The 25,533-nt window shown below is 39.6% G+C and overlaps 1 protein-coding gene across 2 annotated transcripts in view; it reads left to right on the forward strand.

The window, feature by feature from the left end:
* Nucleotides 1–25,311, forward strand: part of fhit (fragile histidine triad diadenosine triphosphatase) — a 401,046-nt gene extending 375,735 nt beyond the window's left edge. For both annotated transcript variants that reach the window (XM_042498823.1, XM_042498834.1), the window contains exons 8-9: nt 23,490–23,600; nt 25,253–25,311. In XM_042498823.1, coding sequence (XP_042354757.1) covers nt 23,490–23,597 — 108 coding nt within the window. In that variant the 3' untranslated portion in view covers nt 23,598–23,600; nt 25,253–25,311. The remainder of the gene's footprint in view (nt 1–23,489; nt 23,601–25,252) is intronic.
* Nucleotides 25,312–25,533: the final 222 nt, after the last annotated feature.

The following is a 25,533-nucleotide window of genomic DNA, read 5'->3' on the forward strand; positions in this document are numbered from 1 at the left end:
GTTTCTTTCCCTTCCTTGCTCCGAGTGGCTTTGAGAATTTTCCTAAATCGGTGCTAGGACTAGGACTCTTTGATAGAATTTTTTTGACAAAGTTTAGAACTCTTTGATTAGAAATACGGCCTTAGGATTTTGACTCCATGTGATTTTCTTTTTCTTGTTGTTGGTCTTCGTGTTCTTACACAGAAATAGAAATACATCTAAAACAAGTGTTCATCACAGAGAAGTTGGAGCAAGTTATGTCCAGGGTGCAAAGGGTCTGCAGTGATGTCTTTTGCCCATGTCCTGACTCTGGAGGTTTATAAGTCCTAAATGGAGAGCAAACTGTAGTCTTTCACTGTCCTGTTTGTAGGCTGATCCAAACCAAACTGTGACAGATGTTCAGAGAACAGACTGCATTATTGCAGTGTAGAATTGTATCAGCAACTCCTGAGGCAGGGTGAATTTCCTGAGCTGGCACAGGGAGTACATCCTCTGCTGGAACTTTTTGATTATTGTGTCGATGCTGGATACCCTCGTCAAGTCCTGGGAGACTTTACCCCCAAAACCTAAAGGTTTCCATAGCAGACACAGTACTGTTGAATATGGTGAGGGGATCCTTCTGAAGTCCAGTGTCATCTAAAAAGTTTTTAGATCTTTCAGCTCCTGGTTAGTCTGACCACAGCAGGGCTTTTCAACCTCCTGTCTCTATACAGACTTGTCACTGTCTAGGATGAAGCCGATGACCATCTTGTCATATGCAAATTTCAGGAGTTTAACAGACAGGTCATCTGAGGTGAAGTTGTTGGTATCGAGGGAGAAGACCAGTGGGGAGAGCACACATCCCAGGGGACCACCAGTTCTGTATGTGATTTTCCACTGCCTTACCTGCACCTACTGTCCACCGTTTCTCCAAGACTGCCTGCCATTATATATTCCACAGACAACACCACAGGCTGCATTCACTTGTCTGTTTGAGTGCAGTTTCTCAGCACATTAGTAATCTTTCACACTTTAAGGTTGATTTAATGAGAAAATATGGTTACAGCTTCAAAAACAAATATATTTTAAAGCTAATCTGAAGTAAATATGAAACTTTTGAACTTGGAGTTAAACAAATGAAGTGGGTATTTTCCCCTGATTTTTTAATGTCACACTGTCTTGTCTCTTACCATCCTTTCAATGCAGCTCAGCTATAGGGAACAGTGGTCCGGGAAAAAAAAAAGAGGCAACTTAGTGGGCTGTCCTGGCTGCTTTATGGTTAAGGCACATACCATATAACCCTTATGTCCACAGTTAAGGCTCATTTATAGTTGTACATAGGCTCTTCACAGAGCCTATGCTGTAGCGCATGAACACAACCTCATCCCAACTCACCACGTTGCCATTTTGCAGTGGACTTTTGCATCTATTATTACATTTTAGGTATCCTTCTGTGTCTGCTATTTACATTGTGGGATGCTGCTCCCATGATGTCAACAAATGCACATGGCAACAAACACCAGAACATCAACAAATGCACATGCTGGCACGCATGGTAAGGATAAAGCAACAGGGGCATGAATTTTAGGATCAGGGGAAAATAGGCATATGGAAAGGTGTAGAAAACCATCACAACCAGACAGAAAGCGAGCACCTGACTCCCACATGAAAGTCCAGGTTTACACAGGTTTCCATTAACCCTCAAATTGAAAATTGAAATTGTGAATGTAAAATATGCCTCTCTGCTTCTACTTTTTATGTCCTCGGTCGCAGGCATACGAAAGTTTGAAAGTTTGAAAGTACAATCTGTTGCTCAAGCAACAGCCCTAGAGCAAATGAAAATTTCAATCTTAGATTTAGGCAACAAAACCGCTCAGTTAGGTTTAGGAAAGAGATAATGATTTTTGTTAAAATAAGTAAATTTGTTACATAATATGACAAAAATGCGTCACCTGAGTGATGTCTGTGTGTGACAACTAGGGGTGGGGGAAAAAAATCGATTCAGGTAAGAATCTCGATTCTTGTTTTTAACAATTTAGAATCAATTAAAAAATCTTAAACATCAATTATAGACTATATTTACTAAGTATATTTACCTTATTATGGTTAGGTCCTCATTTGTTCCTCATTAGTTCCCTAATTAATTAATGATTAGCTTCTGTATGACATTTGATTAGGAGTTACTCAAAAACTGACCATTAACTAATGATTAATTCCTCATTCATCCCTCATTAGTTTCTCAGAACCTACTCATTTTTTGTGTACCTCATTGTAAAGTGTTACCTATTTTTTTTCCATTAGGACTGTTACCAAATACCATTTTTGGGGCCTCGGTTATAAGTGATAGAGAGGGGTAAGAGAAGGTGGAGGGAAGACTTTTGCATGCAGTCATTCTTTAAGTTATTATTAACTCGAAATGCCACAGGTCTGGCCACATCATTAGTGCAAGCGCCTCACTAAAGTTGCCAGCCACGAATAACTGTCCACATTTCGTCTCACCTTTTCTTTGGTGAACAGACAATTTTCTTAAAGCGGGGGGTCAATTTGTGTCTGATGCTTGCCACCTTATTTCAATTTCCTCAGCTGAAAAATGAAATATTAAACACTTAGTTGGCAGTCAGTTAGGTTGGTAATGACTGAAGATTGAACACGTTATAGTCAGACCTAGTTTCCACTGAGGGAAATGGTTTTCAGTTTTCAAAAATAAACTGAAAGGTCTGAATAGGTCTGTGATGCCGCAACTTGTAGAACATTTGTGGTTGCACACCAGGCTACAGTGAAAGCTACAGCACAGGCTATGTGTTTTTCAGAGCCTACGGGATAGTTACAAAGTTGAATCAACGCTGAATTATAAAATACACTTTATATTCCCAGCTAGGGGAGCTTTGTTGCATATCTCTCTCCTCGTGTTTAAATGTCAAATTAAGGTAAATGCCATAAAGTAATTTTGGAAATTAAGTAATATAAAAGAGGTTCGTGCTAAAAAGACTATAACTTTGTTTAGTTCTCTAGACAAAAATAAAATCTAAGCTTATCCTTTACATTAACTTACTATGGTAAATTTACTGCTGCTTTAAAGGAAGCAGATGTAAGAAGTTATTTTTATTGGCTGTCTTTGAGAGACATGAATACACCTGTCAACCTGTAAAATGTTCTCACTCCTCGTGTGTGCCGTGTCCTTCTGTAACTAATTTAGACAGTCAGTCGGTTTATGTTAGGGGAAAGTACAATTTTGTCATTAACTGGCAGCATTTTTCACCTTCAGAAAACATATCAACAAAAACTTATAGTGCAACGTCAAAGTAATGAGAGTTGCTGCCATGGATTATTCTGAGAAGTGATTATCACATCAATGCAGGCGGCAGAACGGTGTGTTGCTTAATATAGATTCTACATTAAGCAGAAAGTGATCAGATGATAACAGAGAGAAAGTTAAAGAAAGACAGATTCTGGGAGAGACATATGGCAAAGCTGGATGCCATACGATATATTTTGCAGAATTGTGTTCGGTAAATTATAAAGAAAAAAAGGCATACAAAGTACAAAATCTTCAAAACTGTATTTCCCATATCCCCATATATATTACACAACAGTACAACAAAAAAAATGTACATAAATTATGTTTTATATTTAATGCAAATATATAATAATAGTTGGTAATATATATAGTGTGTGGTGTTTGTGTGTTGATGTGTGTGGTGTGTGTATATATATATATTATAAATTGCCCCACGATAATAACATTATATGTAGAACTAAAACAATTGTTTAAAAAACTATTATTTTTTTTGTTTTTTTACCATTTTATACCACATGCTAAAGCAGTTAAAAAATGAACCTTTTTTCAACATTTTAATTGTTGACTTTTTTCTTCAACAATGCAATACCCCTTTTTAACTTTTTTTGACTTTTTTGAAAAAACGATTTATTTTATTTTTTTTGACTAATATTATTTTCCACATGCTATAAATTTTAATTCATGGTATAATTTATAGATATTTATGAAAAATATATACAATCATGTGATTTTCATTACCCTGCTTGTATAGTGGGGTTTGATATCAAAACTTATTTTAGCCACTTTAAAAAAACACCTACCTAAAAAATAATACAATATAAGTGGATTCCTGTGTTGAGAGTAAAAAATATTCCAATAGCGCGAATATTAGTTTTCAGTCAGATCACAAAAAAACAAGCCTCTAACAGCACTTTCTGACCCAAACAGCCTGACACGGCGGTGGATGAGAAAAATGTAGTGCCAAAGGAAAAGGCTGTGACAGTGAGGTAAACTGTGTGAAAATACTCTAAATACAGCGGTACACTTAAACTGAAATATTGATTTTTAAGGTAGGCCTTTTTTTTAAAGGGGCTACCATCACATCTGTTGTCTACAAACCAAGGAGCACACCGTGGTGACTGCCAGCTCCTACTGTGTAATATATACACTGACTATAAACATAAGTATCTCATACAGCCCCACTTCAAAAATCCAAAAAAACTACCTCCTTTTTTTCAGGGCAAAGCTTTGCCAGTTGTAAAAATTAAAAAAAAAACAAAAGTAAAGAATCAAGGCAAAAATCTGCTTGGAACTCACCATAGGGCAGGGTGTCAGATTGGGAATAAATGAATTTCTAATTCAACTACCATCAAAAAAGTGGAAGTAGGAAAACAGATAGATTGTATTTAATAAAATCATGGTGAACATGAAATTTGGAGCCAAGGAGAAATAGTTTTTTTTTTTATTAAACCTGTGTTTTTGCTTTCTTTCGCCGACCCATGACTGGTGGTGGATTGCCTAGAATGTAGAGTTTATGTGGGAAACATTATGTGAAACACAAACACTTATTTACAAGGTCCCAAAATACCAACCAAAGTTTGGCAGAAAGTTTTCAAAAATTAAAAAACTTATTTAGTAAAATTTATTTTAAAAATGAATTTGACATTTTGATGCTATATGTGTGAACTAGAAACCAATGTGCCTTTTACCGAAAGTTTAAATGATGAATTTGTTCTAAAGGAGCATTCATTAAATGTCTATAAAATTAATATTTTCATTTTTTTTTTTTAACACAAAATAATACTGAAGGCTAAAAAATACATTGCCTTCAGTAATTTAGATAAAAAAAAAAGGTGCTAAACTTGAGAACAACAATGTGCACATAAACTAGTCCTTATAAATGAAAAATACACACAGTATTTCCCCATCCATCCATACATTTCCGTCCGCTTATCTGAGGGTGGGTCGCTGGGAACAGGGCTAGGCAGAGCACTCCAGATGTCCCTCTCCCCAGCAACGCTTTTCTGGTTTTCGTCGTGGAGGGGACCCAAACGCGGTCCCAGGCCAGACGAGATATGTAATTCCCTTCAGCCGTGTTCTGGGTCCCTGCCCCCCCCCAGGGTCTCCTACCTGTAGGACGTGCCTGGAACAACCTCCAGCAGGACAGCCAACCCAGGAGGCATCCTGACCAGAATGGCTCGAACCCACCTCAACTGTGGCGGGCCACCCCCCTTTTGATGTGAAGAGCAGCCAGCTCTACTCCAAGCTCCTCCTGATGTTTCCCCAAGCTCCTCACCCTATCTCTAAGCTGAGCCCAGCCCACCCTGGGCCCGAAGGAAAACTCCATTTTTCGGCCACTTGTATCCGCGATCTCATTCTTTCGGTCACTACCCAGAGCTAATGACCATAGGTGAGGTGAAACATAGATGGACTAGTAAATCAATTGAATCCTTCTTCACCACAACAGCTCCGATGGTAGCACTCCCTGCATTCACTGCGGATGCTGCACCAAACCGTGCCTGTCCATCTCACGCTCCGTTCTACCCTCACTTGAACAAGACCCCCAGATACTTGAACTCCTTCACTTGAGGCAGCAACTCACTCCCCACCCAGAGGGAACAGTCCACCATTTTCCAGCAGAGAACCGTGGCCTCAGATTTGGAGGTGCTGACTCTCATCCCAACCGCTTCACACTCGGCTGCAAACCGCCCCAGTGCATGCTGAAGGTCACAGTGTGATGAGCCAACAGAACTCATCATCTGCAAAAAGCAGAGATGCAATTCTGATGTCCCCAAAACGGACCCCTCCCTCCCCGATTGCGCCTTGAGATCCTGTCCATGAAAATCACAAACAGGAATCGGAGACAAGGGACAACCCTGGCAGAGGCCAACAACAAACCTGGGAACATGTTTGACTTCACGCCAAGTATGCAGACACAGCTCACAACTTTGGATATAAGCGAGGGACCGGATGGCTCGCAGAGAAGCGACCCCCAGCAACCCCGTACTCCCTGCAGTACCCCCCACAGGACATGAAGACCAGTAGTTTTTCACTCTAGCAGTCTCGCTAGGGTGAAGAGCTGGTCCACCTGCCTTTTTCCATGACCTGGATGGAATCCACCACGCACTGTTTTTTCCTCTCCTGAATCCGAGGTTTGAAAATCGGAACGGAGCCTCCTTTCCAGCACCCTGGAGTTGACTTTCCTTGGGAGGCTTGAGTAGTGTGATCACTCCGATAAACTGGGGGAGCACACCTTCCGGTCCCCTTTTTTTAAAAATGGAACCACCATCCCAGTCCCTGCCGCCACTTCACAGGCAGTGCACCCCCGACATCCACACATTGATTAGGGTGTCAGCCAAGACAGCCCCCTACAATGTCCAGGGGGCCTTCAGCATCTCAGGGCAAACCTCATCCTACTCCAGGCGCCTTGCCTCAATCGAGGAGCTTTTGACTACCTCAGCGCTTTGGCCTAGGAAGCTCTGGGTACCAATTACACTATGAACATCTAAATGCTTCGAACATGGTGTTTTGTTCAGAGGGTTCAGATCAGGCAGGCCATACCACTCAACCCAGTCAGAGAGGCAAACGTTCCACGTCCCTATAACCAGTTTGTGACGCTGAGGATTGGCATGCCAGGGGCCTGGCCCCGCCTGCCACCCAGCACACAAGGCACCGACCACAATCCCTTTCCCTGCAGGTGGTGGGTCCACAGGGTGACACACATTTATTATAATATTAATAATATTTGTGCACAGCATGTGCAGCGATTTATGTGAAAAGAAAAACTCCTCTTTGAGTACATTCTGTCAACAAATTTATAAATATGCATCATCTCAAAATGCAATCCAAGCCTGAAAAACTTGTATAGATGTACCACCTTCTCTAAAAGATCCTCCTCAATGACAATAATACAATAAAAGCATTATTACACAAAACAAGATGAGATATGCAAAATCATGAGCTCATACTGGATCATTTATAAAATTGTAGAAAATGAGCATTGAGCGACAAATTAAAGACATAATTTCAGACATGTACAACTTAATTTATAATAAGAAAAGACATGTTTACAGGTTATTTCCAGCCATAGGACTCCTTATTAAAGGCTTTCTTGACTATTAACGTAAAGACTGCAGCAACAACAGAAAGAAAAAAAAGAGCTTGTCAATTGATAAATAAAAGGAGAAAGGTACCAAAAACTGTCTTAAATAGAGAGAGTAAATTCAATATATACATTAAAAAATAAACTGCAGCAAAAGTAGCTGGCCTCCTGTAATGGGAAAGGGCAAAATTAAGAGGTACATTGTACAATGATGAGAATCACTTGACTGAAGTCCTGATTACATGTACAAAATACACATTTTTTTTTTTCCATTTTACTGGAAACTGTTTTAACACGCACACACAACACACACACACACACACACATATATAAATATATAATTGACCAAGAAAACCGGGTTTTCAAAGATGACCCCATATATTATCCAGCAGACTGCCTTAGATTTTTAAGGTGACTACATTTGGGGAAAAAAGAAGATTCAACTTGTATTCCTAAATTCAGTCACCTAGAACTTTTGCAACCTGTTTGCTAACTTGTTTGGTATGTGACATAACAGGTCAATCGGAAGTTGGTTCTATAGCAACTAGCTGAAGGGAGTAGCTCCACCTACCATGGCAGATTGGACATACATCCGTCAATAAATGGATTCTCCCCTGTTGCTTATAACTGGGACAAGGGCCAGTAATCCAATTAAATGGCCTAATCGAGCAATAACCATAGCTCCACTTAACTGTGCATGTAAATGTACTGAGCACATGTGAATCTAAATGTATTCCCATTCAGCTAAAACAAATCTTACAAAGTTTTCTCCAGCAACTGTGAAGTGTTCATTTAAAAAGAAATACCACAACATCATGCTGACATTCCTGTGACAAATACAGTAGCATATAGTCAGGCAGGTCAATCATATTACTCAGGAGTAGTTTGATGGACAGGCCGGGGTCTTAACCCAGTCTGGTCTAATTCAGGATCCCCAAATGCTGGGCCTTTCTCCTACAGCCTTTCACCATTTGTGTCTATGAGTATATTGACTGTTGGCTACAGTACCTATGGATGCCTTGTTATCTCCTCTGTGGATGTGGATGGCGGCGAGGTCAGGACGACCTCTCGGTCACCCTGTGGGGTTACTGTTTAATGAAAGCGTGTCCTGTCTGACGTATAGGGTTGCGGCCTGTGTGCAGTCCAACACCCAGTCACCACAGGAGAAAATGGGGTTGCCAGAGGTTAATCAAGTGCAATTTCTTTCTTTCTCTCCTGCCTGATATTTCCTCCTCCACTTTAGGGGATATATTCTAAAAGAGCTGTACACGCCTTTGCTCCATATGGGTCCAAATTCAGTGCTTTTAAAGGGTTTTATACTGTGTTTTGTAGTTTGTTGTGCATGTACAGTTTCAGCCTGCTTCAGTAAGGTCTCATTTGCACTTAGAAAATACAAATTGAAAAGCAGAGGGTGAGGCCTTTTCCAGTTACAATGGTGAAATCAATTAAACGCAGAGCCGCAATGATGTACAGTAAAAAAAGCCAAGAATATTACTGTGTTTTTCTTGAGCTATTAATGAAAGGCAACAGTCTTCGTCAGCAGTTGTTTGCTCAGTTTCCTGGGAGATAGATCAGTTTACATATGAGCTGATCATGATTCTGTCATAATTTCATCCATAGAACTTGTCTGTGCATGAAGTAAGAAACTAACTGTGGAAGTGAAGAACAATGTGCAAAGCATTGTTGAAACAATACAGTTAGGTTGAGTTGGTGGTCAGGAGGTAGAGCAGTTGTTTATCCATTGACAGTTCAGTGGTTATATCCCTGCATACATTGCATGCATTTATTTCAGGCTGGTAACAAACTGGTAGCCAGGTAACAATATTCTAATGATGTGTGCTCAATATTCTGTCTCATTGCCCCAAATATCTTTCCAGAAATTAACATTCAATCTGGGCCAATTAAGGATCCACATCACAGTTAATAATGTAAGCAGCCAAATCGGGGACTATGTTTGGTTGATGATGTAACTTGCAGGTCCCCGTTTTCAGAACAGTAATGGCTCTCGAAGCAACAAGTGCCAACTCTAACTTAAGTAAACACATAACAGCAATTAAACAAGAACAAGAACATGCACTTCCAGAGTTTCTCAGATTAAAAGACGTTTTCACATTCTCCCGACTTGATCTGGCAAAAGCTTGATTCATCAACTGGCTCGGTTGGTGATGAAGGTACAAATCCATGTCCATTGTTGATTTTCAACTGATTGCTCTAAAGGAGAAGCAGATATGAGAGAAAATTAGGGATCACAGCCATACAAATCGGTGTTCACAGTAGGTAAGCTCAAGCTAAACTGCGTCTCGCCTGTACAGCGGACCAAAAAGCTGTGATTAAGTCGAACAGACTTCTGACTTTTCCAGCAGCCTTTAGTCTGTACAGGAAGTCACAGAAGCACTCACATCCTGTTAGATTGGATTCCTATGTATTCAGATCGTATCATAATTCTTAGGTGTTAGTCTTTTATAGTGTTTGGTGAGCGTGACACCAAAAGCCACCTTCTAGGTCAACCAGGAACGCGGCTGGACAGCATCAGATGAGAATGCACCCACACAGAATTGCCGCCATTGTTATTATACGGTGGACTCTACCAGGTGTGTCCACATACAATGTGGACAGGTGGTCACTTAAGAATGCAGTCGTACTGAACAGTTTGGATGCGCATGAAATGTGGAAAAATTGTGTAATGTAAGGAGCATGAGTACCCATATAGGGCGGGTGGTGGTGGATTGGTCCCACAAACTAATGACAACACCATACAATGCGTCTCTTTTGCCAAAACCCATCCATCATGGATTTTGTTGCCTAATCCTAACCATTGTGACATTTGTCGTTGTTTCTGTGCGCCCATGTATGAAAGGTCATTGAAAAAGCAGCACCATTTGACAAGTTAGGAGGAGAACGTGTTAGAAAACCTCACGGGGATTGTTATTGACAAGATATTTTTTATATCTACTGTTACTGTCTAATGTATCACTGTATTTGTGTGGTCAAGGCTAGTGCTTACGTCAGGACTGATTGAAGGAGTTTGTCTGTCAAGGCGAATCATTCTGACCACTGAAAGTGTTTGGGGCAACAGCAAGTCCACACTGATCAAACAGAATGTGGAGCGCAAGTTATCAGGATGGTCTCATCAGGCTAACAAACTGGTGATTCCAACTCAGACTAATGGGCACCAAAGTATCCTTGATGGAGATGGATACTGGATGGAGATGGATAGGTCTTAACACAGGGAAGCTCAGTCTTGCCAAGATCAGGTTGTGCCTTGTTCTGTGATCCAGATGGTTGTCTTGTGAGCATGCCTTCCAGTTATTCTAACTGGTATTTGTCTGTAAATCCTCAAGAATATAGTTTAAAAGAGATTGTCTTTGATAACCTCAGCTTTATTCATCCTACAGCTGTCCAACATCCATTGTGGAGTAGTCAATTGATTTCAGTATCTGTCTCTTCAGTGTTAAGACAGATAAAATTAACATGAACACAAAGCTTGATACAACCTTTTGTACAGAATTGTTTGGCAGTAAAAAATCAAGTCCCCGCTGGGCTGCAGATGATGAAATATGAAATGCAGTTTTTCTTTTTAAGTATTGTTGTGATGAACAAAGGACCTTGATGTTTACATCATTAAAAAGTCTGGCCTCTGTGCTCTGTTCTCCCACACCGCTCTTCACTCGCCTCAATCACATCTCAGTGAAGTTCTGGATAGAAATTATACTGTCCACAACTTTATCTGCTGCCTTCATCACTAGTCACAGTACAGACACACTAAGTGTCATATGTACATCTATTATTACATTATTAAGCCATATGCATACTTGATAAATAGAGAGAACAAGGGAGCGCATCTGTCTTTGGCTGATCTGAAGTATCCCTGTCATAATGATCAGTGTCATACTTTGTCATGATACAGTCTTGTTTTCTGACTTGTGTTGTGAGCAATGTTGTGTTGGGAATATAAGAGCAGGGAATTGGAATGGGAGTTGTCAATATGTCATGTTATGCTTATGTGTCAGAAGGTTACCAGACATTGTTTGCAAGCTAAACTACATTATAAAAACATTTCAGTGCAGTCCAATAATCTAATCCCCAGCAAAGGCACCAATTTATGCATGAAAAGTACAAAATAACACATTGTGATATCTGTCTTTAAATGTGTAGCCCAGCAGCATACCAAGTTTCGTTAACCTCACCAAGGCCTCACCAGTTTTGCTAAAAAACAGTGCTTTAGACTAACAAGTAGAATACAACGACTGCTTGGCAAAGAGACTCTGTGATCTCAATGTTTTGTGATGATACTGAGACAACAGAATTCATGTTTTTGGACAAAGAGAAATCTCCATGACACCTTCGGGATGAAAGGGTGCCATACACTCACTATAGCTACATCAGGAAACGCACCCTATTTTTTTTCCCAAATAATGCTACATTGTGAACAACAAATGCATGTTAATATTGGAAAGAGGAAAGATAATTAGCATCAACTGTTAATAGCCAGGGGCCAGAACTAATTGCTGACAGAGGTTGCACAGGTTACACTATGATACATTCAAATCTTTTTTAGTAAAAATGAGGGATATGATGATGGTACGATGACATCATGATGTGTTCAAATGTAATCTTATAAAAAAAGATTTTGGAGGAAACTTGAATAAATATAGCTGATTGAAGGACAAATTAGTGAATGTTTTACATCAATATAAAGTAGATATTAGAGAGGGAATTCTGACATTTAAAATGCAGAATAAAGGCTTTGACGCTTATTTTGTTACCAAAAAAAATGTTTTTCATGTTAAAGGTTTCATTAAAGTTTGTTTCATGTACAAACATCATTTGTATGATTACATTTGTGCTCATACAAAGATTGAAAAATTAAGGGCTCAATGACTCTAAAACAGATCAGTTATTTTTTTATAATGTAGATGTTTTTGTTTTCCTGACATAAAATGAGGAGTAAACGCCTCACAACATGAAAACCTTGGTATCAGCTATCAGCCAAACTGTTAATCGGTATCAGCCCTGAATTTCACAATTTTACGGTTACTGCATTGAGTGCACAAAGATTTCTTAAAATGGATTATATTTGATCTCAAAATGTGTGCAGATTCCCTGCCTGGTCTGTCTCCCAGGTTAAGGTAAAAGCAACATAATTAGAAAAGCTTATCGCAATGGAATGCTTCAGAATATATGTTTTAGGAAACATACTAAAAATCAGCAAAACCATATTTATGACAAATGTAATATGGTCATTGAGGGCAAAAGTAGTCAACTGAGAACCCCACACGGTAGCTCACGTGAAATTCTTTGTAGGATGCAAGAAACCCAAAGGAGAATCTTTATAAAACACAAAATGTAAAATGGCCACCAGATTGAGCTTAGGTGAGCCAAGAACACCACATGTTATCACTCTCCTTCAAAAAAGGAATCCAGAGACACTTTATCAAGTTTCCTGCTAATTAGATTCATGGAAATATGTCTGGAGCCTGATTGTCACTGGTAATTACCACCCAAGATTAAAAGATTGTTCACTCCCAGCTGCCACCTTAGTCTGAGGAGCTCTGGGAGAGGCATGAGGTTTCCTGAACTCAGTGCATCTTTGACTTCAAATATACAGAGACACACTTCTTTGGTGAGCAACTCCATTTCTCTAGATTTTTAGTTTCTGTGTTGCGCCTGTGAACTGCGAGTCCTGAGTTGGAGAAAACAACAAAGCTCATCATACCCTTTCCTGGCAGGACAGAGGTTGGAGACAAATAGCTTCTGGAACAAAACTGTAAAGTGGACAGTAACTTGGACAGGGGCACTGAAATAATAAGGCGTAAGAGACTCATAAAGTAGTAGAGAGATGGGACCTCAGCTACTGCCAGCATCTACAGGGAAAAAAATTGCACCCACACTGACCGGCAGGTAGAAACACAGGTTGCCTATAAGGATGATGGTGCTGGCTTAGGTTGCTTCAGCACAAAGCGCTACAGCTTTGCTGTGTCTGTGTATAGGACAGCAAACCCTGTGGAGAGGGAGACAACAAAGACGCAACAAGAAAGTGTTCGGCCACACTACCACACCAGCTGTGAAGATAAAATACTCGCATGCCAGAACACAAATAAGGACAGAGGAAAAGTTTTAGATCCAGGATTGCTTCAGGCTTTCACCTAGTGACTCTCTGTCTGTCAGGCTCTAATACAGACATGAAACTTAAGAGTTTGATTTAAGGAACAAAAGTAAACTTTTAATCCAGCTCATTATATCCCAACCAAAGTAAAAAAAAAAAAAAGAAGAAGAAGAAGAAGACAGGAACGAGGTAGGTCTTGGCTCTCCCTCACAGGCTTGATCCAGGAAACACGGAAACACACAACACAATCTCTTTCCAGGTGGTCAAATACTGACGCTCCCGGGAGTCAAAGACGGACAATATGTTATGTTGCTTGGCATGTGAGTAGCCCTTTGGTGTTTTTGTGAGACACAACCTTTCGAATTTGTGTGTGGAGCACGTTCTCATCCCAACTCATCACATGTTGTTCCACTTTTGTCAGTGGATTTCCACGAATAAATATTTCGAGTTAGGTATTATTCTGTGTCTGTTGTTTATGCTGCAGGATACTGCTTCCGTGATGTCATCAAATGCACATGGTTGAATAATGTAGCACTTATTTTTGTTTAGGCAACAACAGCACTGGTGGTTAGGTTTAGGTGACAAAGTCACGGATGGTTAGGATTCATGGATGGTTAGGATAAGAGGAAGAAGGCACATGGTACGGTGTAGAGAAAAAACATCACTTTGAAATGGGAAGCAAACACCACACCCCCACATCAAAATATGGGTTTGGAGGACCCAACCACCTCCCCTTACATCTGCCCCATAAGCTCCCTCGCGCTCTTTGTATTACGTCATTACTGGCAGCATTTCAACTTGATGCCATCCTGACACATTTTATGCAAATGTGACAGGTGCCAAACAGGTGTGTTCTTAATGCTGCCAGGGAACATTATTCCAATCTTCCATTGTCCAATTTTGGTGAGCCTGTGCGAATTGTAGCCTCAGTTTCCTGTTCTTAGCTTACAACAGTGTCATCCGGTGTGGTCTTCTGCTGCTGTAGCCTATCTGCTTTAAGGTTTGATGTGTTGTGCGTTCAGAGAGGCTCTTCTGCATACCTCTCTATCAGCTCGAACCAGTCTGGCCATTCTCCTCTGACCTCTGGCATCAACAAGATTTTTTAAGCCCAGAGAACTGCCGTGAACTGGATATTTTCTCTTCTTCTGACCATTTTCTGTAAACCCTAGAGATGGCTGTGGGTGAAAAATCCCAGTAGATCAGCCCGTCTGGCACCAACAACCATGCCATGTTCAAAGTCACTTAAATCACCTTTCTTTGTGATTCTGATGCTCAGTTTGAAGTTCAGCAGACCATCCTGTCCATTTCTACGTACCTCAGTGCAGTTGTTCCCATGTGATTTGCTGGTTAGATATTTGGCTAACAAGCAGTTGAACAGGTGTAGGTGACCAGTCACAAAAACACCAGCCCAGACAAGAAGAATGCCCGAGCTGGAAAAGTGAAGATCTCTCCTCTGGCAGTATCCTTGGACTGGAATTGGAAACTAGGATATTCATTTTTATGGGCAGGAACAGGTTGAAAAACAAAATCCAACTGGCCTAGTGGGAGTTCAAGTGTTTAGCTGTGCTGAGGTTTTCCAGACTCTTTTGGTCGGTCCAGACCACGACCAGCAGCTTGGTCCCCTGCAACCAATGTCTTCCCTCGTTCAGAGATAGCTTGACTGTAAGTGGCTTTTGGTTCCTAATGTCATAGATCTTTTTCTGCTGGGGATAGGTTGTGGTAGAATTATGTCCTGGGATGAAGCTACTGGTCCTGAATGGATCTCTGGCAGGCACCAGCGCCCACCCCAGTGTCAAAGTTATCCTATAGACCACAAACTGACAAGACAGATTGGAAAAGATCAGGGTGCAAGCTTTGGTAAAGTGATGTTTCATCTGTTTGAAGTCTTAGTTGGAGACCACACAAGTGATGAATTCTGGGAAGTGCGGGCACTGAGCTGCCACATAGCTTTTGTTCCAGATGAAGTGGTGGTAGAAGTTTCACAAATCCCAGGAAACTTTGCTTGTAATTGTGTGACAGAGGAAAGGAAGAGCCAGTCTGTGACCGCCTTGACCTTGGATTGATCCATCCGAAAGCTGCCAGCAGTGACTGTGGACCTTAGCAATGACATGTCTGTCCCTGAGTATGTAGAGCCTTCAAAAAAACTTCCATGCCATCTGGCATTGCCAGGAATACGTAGTGGCCACTGGGTATTTTGAATGCTGTGTTAAATGCATTCCTATCCTGAATGCATAGCATTAGGTGATAAGCGTCCTTAAGATCTACTTTGGAAAAACAGTGCTATGTTTGCACGTTTTATTGCCACTATATAAACATTTCTAAAATATATATTTGAGCTGACAGTTGGCAAGACATTGCTTTATTTCTAGCTGGTAGAATAACAGAAAACTTTTTACAAAGACATCAATGCTTTTCCAGCATGATCTGTGCCCCCAAAACTGGGTATTTAAAGACAAAACCTATCCTTTTTCAAGCATGTTTTGTGCCTACACCTAGCCTAACCACAAATTAATCACAGTGTTATCGAAAAGTAAAGTTTCATTGTATCCCTTTTATAATAACATGCAAATGTAACCTAGCTGTTGTTTGCAGAAACATAAAATGCAAACTATTTTTCTGGTGACAGGGTTGACCTGTGGGACCTTGAGATAGTTAGCAGAACTACAGCCATATGTGTTAAATGAAAGAGTGAGTGTGTAAGTAATATTTGCTTAATATGATTTTTTTTTCATATTAAATTTAACAGCTATAGATAAAATTCTACAGATAGTTCAGTCAGTTAAGCATGGCAAATGTTTGAGCCTTTGTTCTGCTCCCAAAAAAGCTCATTCTGCCCATTGCTGATAGCTGGATGACCTCCATGCTCACCTTGAGAATATTAACCCCTCTTCCACAGGAAAAAGCCGACACAGCTTTCCTTTTGTTGTGGTGTGTGGTTTAATGTCAAGGAAGAGCAATTAAATGCATCACTGGCATCATATTGACTACACGAACAATATAAGGTTTTAAAGTAACCTTACAACAGGCTCTTTGGTAAAATGTGTTCACAATTTGCTCAAATGTGTTCGCAGATATGAACCTTTGGTGCAGGGTAGTAGCTCCACCCAAAAGCAGTTATTAAGATTTAACATTTTTATTGATAATAAATGCAATAAATTGTTTTAAACTTGCTTTCTACATAGACTTTTATTTATTCAAATAGCATTATGCTGAATCAAAGACAATGTTACAATGCGATGGTCAGTGGCTGAACAGGAGGAATGGGTTGAAAATGAGTTTTATAAACATTTTCAAACATAATGCACTCTTTAGGGTACATGCATCATTCAGTAATCAGGCCATTATCTGTGTCACCTGTGTTCTTACCCTTTTTTGCTCTGCACATTGTGGCACCATCTTGTGAGTACAAATTGAACCAGTCAAAGAAGATGCAATAAATGAAAGTGTAATTTCAAACAAATAGTATCAAATCAAATAAATGTAGATTGTTTGAAAAAAATGAATGTTTGAACTTTGTAGGCTGGTTTTATTGTTTTTATTAAAACATAAGATGGTATTATAATGCATGAATTGGATTCTATTTTTTGGTATTGGTTCAGTTGTAGCTTTTAACTTATAATTTGAATATTAGTATTAATTTTGGCACTGATCAACCAAAAATGAATTAGTACAACCAGGATGTTAGATGACAACAAAAACAGACAACAAAAAATAGGCTTTTTTAAGTCCCCATGAAATTAATTTGCGTAAGAAAAAAGAAAACTTAAATTAAAATGACATTTCCGCAGCTTCCACCTTGATGCAATACATGTCTTTAATTTTTTAGCTTATAACTTGTAATTTGTACAAAAAAAAAGGATCACATAGTCATATATTCAAATGACTATATCGTTCGACTGACATAATTTGACTTGGGTAGACCCCTAATCAATACATTCATTTTGCACATCTTACTGGAATTTGCATCCACATGCTTTAAAGGGCATATACAGTAGTTTACTTTTGTCACTACTCATTTCTGATATTTGCTTTTCCACTAATCTTTGTGTTGTGTGGTTGTCCCTGTACTACTGCTGTGACATGCAAATTTCACCACAGGGATGAAAAAAAACATCTCTCTCCCTGTGTGTGTGTGTGTGTGTGTGCATGCGTGCATAATTATATTTTAACTATTTTAATTTGATTTGTCATCACAATAGCATCAAATGTTTTGAAAAATGGACAGAAGCCTCAATGGCCCACACAATAATAAGAAGCGTGATACACAGCAGTGTCATTACAGCTCCCGATTTCCCCCGTGTTTGCTTTAGCCAGCAGTAGATGAAGACACGCAGAACATTAGTATTCACGGACATGTTCATCACTGTCAGAGCAAGCAGGGTTTCTGTGTCCACACTGGCAGCTCTGCAACTGAGAAGAGGAGCTGTGCTAAAGAGGTTTAACACAGCTCAACAGGGAGGCACACAGCACACACATACACACACCCCAGCAAATGTTTGGACATCAGCTCAGCTGCTAGTAGAGGCGCCACTGGGGCACCACAAGATGCAAAAGCCACTTCCTCCTTTGTACTATCGTCTCTCTCTATTTCCACAGTCATACTAATGTGGATGAAAAAACATGACTTCCATTAACACGGAGCCAGCATTTTCCATCCCAAAATGATAATGCAATTTCTGATCTTTTTTTTTCAGTAAATTGTGGCAATGATTAAAACTGCAGTTGGTGGTCATAAAAACTGAATTTTGTCATATTTGCAGAAATTGTCTCTGTATCCACACAGCAGCACATGAGAAGGATAATTTGTAGGAAAAAAAACAAACTTGTATTTGTTTGCCCACCTCGTTGCCTCCTAGTGCTTAAGATACCGACCCCAAAAGCCACCTTTCACAGCAGTGTGATACACTGCCAGGTGTTGTCAGTTTGTAATGCAGTCAGACGGAACGTTTTGCTGTGTTATGATGCGCTGCCAGCAATATGATATTCAAATGGGTGGTGTCAGTTTGTAACGCAGCCAGACAGAAGCTGTCGTGGCCGTATGATACGCCACTGGATAGCATCAAGTTGAAACACTGCCAGTAATAGTGTATTACAAGGGACTGGAAGGTCCCTATAGGGGACGGGGTGGTGGATGAGTCAAACAAATCCCAAACTTTCACCCTGGAAGCCTGCTGTTCACTTCATGTATGAATGTAGAGGCAAACTATGATGTTTTTTCCTAAACCCAACCATGCTTTTGTTGGCTAAACATAACATCTTGGCGTTCATTGCGGCATCCCGGAACATCAACAGCAGATGCAGCAGGATACCTAGAGTGTAATACGGTAGATGTTAAAGTCCGCTGACAAGTGGCGGTATGTGAAAGAAAAAACTGGAGGTTCTGGAAAAATTATCTTGCAAAGTCTTATCACACTGAATAAGATCCTAGTTCTTTTTGGGAATATTACATATAATGTAAGCCTGGTAACTGGTAATTGTGAGTATGCTATGGTAACACACTTTAAGGAAACTCACAATAATAACTCAGTCTCAGCAATAGGTATAGATCATGCACCTTTGACCGCTAGAAGAGGAGACAGACAGAGAACACTCAGCCAAAAAGAGAGCAGGCATATAGACATAGGCATACAGGCATATATATATTTACATATATTTTCAGTGTCGATAGTATTATTCTCTATAAGTATTTATCTCTCTTGATCATTATCCTTGTAGATATTGAAAGTATGCTACTTTTGTATAGTGTGTAACCTTCTCCATTTTTTTGTCTTCTTATTCTAATTATTATGGACTGTACCTTCCTTATTAATTTTTTAAAAATGTTATTAATTTTTGTTTTTCCTTCGTTAATTAATTAATTTTATTTTTATAATATGCTTATATATTATTTCCTTTTATCTTTTACACTTATTTTTCTTTGTTGTTTTTTTTATTTTATTTTAATTGTTATTTCTGGTTTTTTTTTCCTTCTTCCCTCTTTATGGTACAATTGTTACTACTGTATGTGTGATTAGGTCAGCTGTCGCAGTAATACCAGGTGTTTCCCTTTGCCTGGGCTTGCTCCTCCACCAGCTGATGTTCAGCTGACTAATTATAGCCTAGGTTAGATAGAGATGTTGTATCTTTCTCTTTGATGTAGCAGGATTTAGGATCAACTTCAATTTAATTTCTTCTTAAACCATCCATCCATTTTCTTCTGCTTATCCGGGGTCGGGTTGTGGAGGCAGCAGCCTAAGCAGGGAAGCCCAGACTTCCCTCTCCTCGGCCACTACATCCAGCTCGGGGGATCCCAAGGCGTTACCAGGCCAGCTGAGAGACATAGTGTCTCCAGTGTGTCATGGGTCTTCCACGGGGTCTCCTACCGGTGGGACGTGCCCTGAACACCTCACCAGGTAGGTGTCCTGGAGGCATTAGATGCCCGAGCCACCCATCTGGCTCCTCTCAACTCGAAGGAGCAGCGGCTCTACTCCGAGCTCCTCCCGGATGACCGAGCTCCTCACCCTATCTCTAAGGGAGAGCCCAGCCACCCTACGGAGGAAGCTCATTTTGTTCGCTTGTACGCCGCTTGTCTTGTTCTTTCGGTCACTACCCAAAGCTCGTGACCATAGTTGAGGGCAGGAACGAAGATCGATCGGTAAATCGAGAGCTTTGTCTTTCGGCTCAGCTCCCTCTTCACCACGACAGATTGGTGCAGAGTCCGCATTACTGCAGACGCTGCATCGATCCGCCTGTCAATCTCCCGCTCTATCCTTCCCTCACTGGTGAACAAGACCCCGAGGTCTTAAACTCTTACTTAAACTCCTCCACTTGGGGCAGGATCTCATCCCCGATCTGGAGAGGGCACTACACCCTTTTCCGGCTGAGAACCATGGCCTTGGATTTGGAGGTGCTGATTCCCATCCCGGCCGCTTCACACTTGGCTGCAAACCGATCAGGTTAATCCTGGTATCAGAAAAATGATAATAAATCCACCTTGTACTTTGTACCTTGTCATGCCCTGATGACGGCCCTGTGTGGCCGAAACATGCTGGCTTGATTTTATCTTTATCTGGCTTTTACCTCTAAGTTTTTTATTAGAAGAAGAGTGCCTTGGTTTACCCCCCTGCTTTTTCTACTATCCTTTTTAAACCAAACAGCACCTTCTTACAACTTTGTTGGTTTTACCAGCCCGAAGAACACCAAAGCCCTCCTACTTTGTCTCTGCATCATATTGAATTTGTTAGGTATGAAGGTTGGTACCAGTCTTTCAGATTGTATTTATGAAGAGCGCTTAAGTGCAAAGTTACTCCCCATCTGCTGATATAGTATGTTTTCTGGTCACATGACCGACTTTTCTTCAGCTTGGTTAAAGGCCTCTCTGACAAGCTCTATACCCAGGGTCACATCTGTTAAGAGTGCTGCCATGGGGCTGAGATGTAGCCAACAAAAGAGGACAGTGCTGACAGGAGGAACTGTATTGATGTGATGCCCCCCTGGTGCTTAAGCTCGCAGACATGTTCAGCATGACAGGCAGCTAACTATGCAGGCCAGAAGCCTGTATGAGAGGTTTAGAATACAAGAAATTAAGAAACAATTAATATCACATTCTCACTGTATTTTACACTCAACAAAATCATTTGCACTTAGTAAGAGAAGCAAGATTTTTGCAGTGTAAAAAGAACACTTGCAGCAGACGTGTATCTCAAGGACATAAAGTTGACGTCCTTCACTAAGGTTGTTGTGCTGTTTGTTTTATGTTTTTTTCTGGTACACAAGACATCTCATTTCAGGATAGTGGCCTGTGGGAGCGGCCTGCAGCTCAGCACTGTCTGAACAATAACTGCACATGACATCTCCCCATGTGTTGCCCTGACAGTTAAAACTGGGCCCCATGCTGTTCCCCTGCCTAATAGGTCACAAAATCTGTATATCATTTGATTTACTGAGGCGATGTAGAGAGGCACATCAGGGTCAAAAATAAAACAAAAACAAAAGATTTAAAGTTCATAGAAATGAATTGTTTATTCATATATTCATATATTATTTTAGGAAGTTGTGCATTTTGCCAAATTCAGAGACAAAATTTGAGGACCATGCCAAAAGATTTTTAAATTTAAAAAGAAGTTGATAAAGACTGATTATTTAAGAAAATTGGGGGCATACAGTCATTCAGTAGCAGAATAGGCAACTTATTTGAAGATAATTTAAAAATGAATACACATTGGATATGAATTTGAACTGCCATATCCACTTCTGCTCTTTTTTCTTTTTTTTTCTTTTTTTTGAGGTTAGGGTTGACAAAGCAAATTATATTGGGTCCATATTATTACATAAATTCACCTTATATAACATTTCAATGTGAAGACCTTTTTTTTAAAAAAAAGTATACAGTTCATTACCTCAGGCTTAATCTGCAAAACACCACCATGACGACCTGTATATAATGTTATATTTACCAAACACATAAACAACCATTGCATGCTGAATGGGAAGTTAGAATTTTCTGAAGAATACTGTGCATCAAACTCATGTATCTCCACACAAAACAAGTTTATATGTACACTTCAAAAAGTGTAAAATATCAAAACCAACTTTTAAGAATGTTAACCCTAAACACTCTAAAATATATTAGCAGCAGCTCTTAAAGTGTACTGAAACATGTTAAATCTACTTCTCCAGCTTTTGCATGAGAGTTCCACTTAATTAGTCTGCCGACCCTTACCTGAGAGCGTAACAAAGCATGTCTGAATACATTAGCATATAAAACACTGTCATAAAAACACATAACTGAAGTTCAATTCATTTTATTTTGTATTTAAATGTAGACTTTCCTGTATATGTGTTTGAAACATGTGGTGTTTCCATGCTATATGTGTAGGGTGTTGACACAGTTTGCTGCATATTTTATGAGTATCATGGCTGCTTTGAGAATCACTTCAGTGCATAGCATGAGCAGAGAGAGTGTGGACAAGAGAGAGTGATGGTGCATGTGCTGAGAGCAGACAGGTGTTGGCGATCGGAACAGAGAACAAATTAGCAGTTATGCTGTCAAATGTTTTTAATGAACAGTTTCAGTTTGTCCATAAATAAACACTGCTGCTTCTCAAGAACAAAGTCAACTTCCCATGTTTTACTTTGCAACTTTTGGGTAAAATGAGAGAGGTTAAACCCAAATTTAGCATCACCTTCAACCTTGGAGGCAAAACAAAAGTCTTCTCTACCTCCCGACCACAGAGAGTGATTGAACACACTGTTTGGCACATTTTAGGCACTTGTCATTCTTCTTTTTTTTTTTTGATAATTTTGGCTGTGTTTATCCCAATGGCATGAATGTTGGCAAGATTATGTATTTTTGTTTAATCTTGGAATTTCCAGCTGAGCTTTTGAAAAAAGTCTGAAATACACTGTGTAAACTAAATTGTTGCATTCACACTGTAAAGAGCAAAAATATGCATTTGGTATTTAAAAGGTTAAAATTCTGAAAATTCACAAATTTTTAAAAAGGGTTAAAATTCCGAAAATCAATGAATATTTCATATTTATGATTAGGGCTGATTTTGGTTAAAAATACTCAATAAAGGGAGACAATAATATTAATATATAACATTTTTCAAAGCTTAATTTTGAGAGTGCGACATGAGTGTGTGTACTATTAAAGCGCACTCTAAGGGTTAAAAAACATGGCAACGGTGATTTTTTTTTTTTTTTTCTTTTTCTTTGTTGTCGGAGGCTAAATATACTCTGGATGTTGAGCATTTTTGCAGGTATGTGTGCACATCCATGCACGGGCATGCATACAGGACCCACCCTAGAAAACTAAGGCTCCCCAGATCTTCTTTAAAGCTGTTTTTTTTCTCAGTCTTTTCATCACACTTTAAAGACATAATTTCATTATCATTAATTACTAATCACAAAATGCATTTGCATATTTAGCTGGCCCACCGTTGCAGAGATGCAGTGGTGGAGTTTAGCTTATACTTCATCCAGTGCATCGACAGGGGTTATGTCTGTTATGTCTGAGGGGGGATCAATCTGACTTTGCACTGTTGCTGTCTTGGTTCTTGCAGTTGCAGAAGCACGATCGAGAGGACGAGGACGCTCCCTCCAAGTGGAGATCGGAAGAGGAGATGGCAGCAGAAGCTTCAGATTTGAGGAAACAGCTCGAGAAGCCCTAAACTGTAAGTTTGAAAAGGAGGGAAACGATTTACTGAAATAATAAAGAGATAACCTTTAATACAACTGGCAGTCACCTGGCCACAGATTAAGGTTAGTTTAGGATTAAAGTGATTTTGGATGGACTGACATATTGGGGATTAGTCAGGAAATAAAAAAAAAAAAATGAAAAAAAGAAAACCCTCTTTATCTAAAACTGTCTAAAATATATTAAATAATGTCGCAGAATCACAATGTATTCCATTCTGGCTCTTCGAGATAACAACGTCAGCTGGTCAACCACTTTGGTTCAGACTGAAATATCTCACCAACTGCTGGATGGATTGCCATTAAATTTTATACAGAAATTAATATTACAGGAATAAATCTTAGTAAACCCTAACTGTTTTCACCTCTTATGTGATATAATTTCAACATCTACTCAGTAGGGAGACACTTTTTTGAACAGATTTTACTGGTATTCTATCTTTACTATCTCTCTGAGTTTTCCTCTGGTGCCAGTATTAAGTTGACATTAGCAGTTTTGAAATAACTGCATGTTAGCAAGCTGAAGTTAGCATTTAGCTTAAAGCAACACTTTGTTTCTGCCTGTCTGCAGACTGCTTTGCTGCATTTCCACTGCATAGAACAGCAACTCACCTAAACCCACTTTTTTTAAATTTTCCATCAGCAAAAGTTAGCACCTGAATCGTACCTGGTCCTCCTTTTTTTTTTCCGGGGGGCGGGGGGTACCACTTCCATGAAGGTGCCAAGCAAGCTGAGCCAACAGAAGGTCGAGTTAAAATCCTGCAGACCATTGACCGGTCAGAGAAAACCGTCACTTGGGCAACACAGGGCATCCTACACAAACCCACCATTTTTAAGTAGTCAGCTACAGACGATTGCATTTAAAAATGTTTATTCCGATGACTACACACTACACACAAACTACACATAACCCGCTGCACAATTAACAACGTGCAGACATTTCTCTTTGTGGCTGCAAATGAAAAGATCCAGTGAGTATTGCGATGTAGATGATATCATGACAGGTCCATGCAGTGGAAAACAAAATAGAGAAAAGCGTCTGGTTGCCAAAGTGAGTGGAGTTAAGTGAAGTCAAGTCGAGCTGAGCCAAACCATGCAATAAAGATGAGACATTCGCCATACTATTTTGTTTTGTTATTCTTTTTTACTCCTAAAATGAAGAGACTTCAGCCATACTTTATCGCTGCACAATTAACAACGTGCAGACATTTCTCTTTGTGGCTGCAAATGAAAAGATCCAGTGAGTATTGCGATGTAGATGATATCTATATATTTAATAACAAACTTTTTAATATATTGCTGCACAATATTATTTTATGAAGTTGAAGTTGAAGTTCCATTAGAAGGTGTTCATATATTTCATGAAAATGTATATGTTCAAAATCATACATAATAGCAAATGTTGTTATGAAGCTTTGGCCATAATTACAAGGTTTGATCACACTCATGCACATTTCATACTACTTCACAGGATAAGCAAATTTCACAGGAGGTTAAAAGTCTGTTTTTGGGAGGTTAATATTGTTATTTTTTGTTATTATTTGATGCTTCATGTTTTATTTCCCCAACAAAGAATTACTTTTGGAAAACTTTAGAATTTTGAACTAAAACTGTTTCCATTTCTGTCCAGGATGGTGTTCAACGTTCCATTCCAGGGTTATCAGTGGCTGGATTACTCAGACACCTGACAATAATGTGGAACTCTGTCTTCACTGATTCATAGTTTTGATGTATTTCTATTCCAAAATAAAATACAAAGAAACAGCTTGCAAATACTCCTATCATTCTTTGAAACAAACAATGGTAAAACAATGAGACCTGATTGTTGCGCACAGTACAAATATTAATCGAGTGTTTCAGTAACAATTTCAGACATTATTTAAGTTATTTAAAACATAAATTAAACATTCA

The sequence above is a fragment of the Plectropomus leopardus genome, chromosome 2 (assembly GCF_008729295.1).
Source record: "Plectropomus leopardus isolate mb chromosome 2, YSFRI_Pleo_2.0, whole genome shotgun sequence".
NCBI lineage: Eukaryota > Metazoa > Chordata > Actinopteri > Perciformes > Serranidae > Plectropomus > Plectropomus leopardus.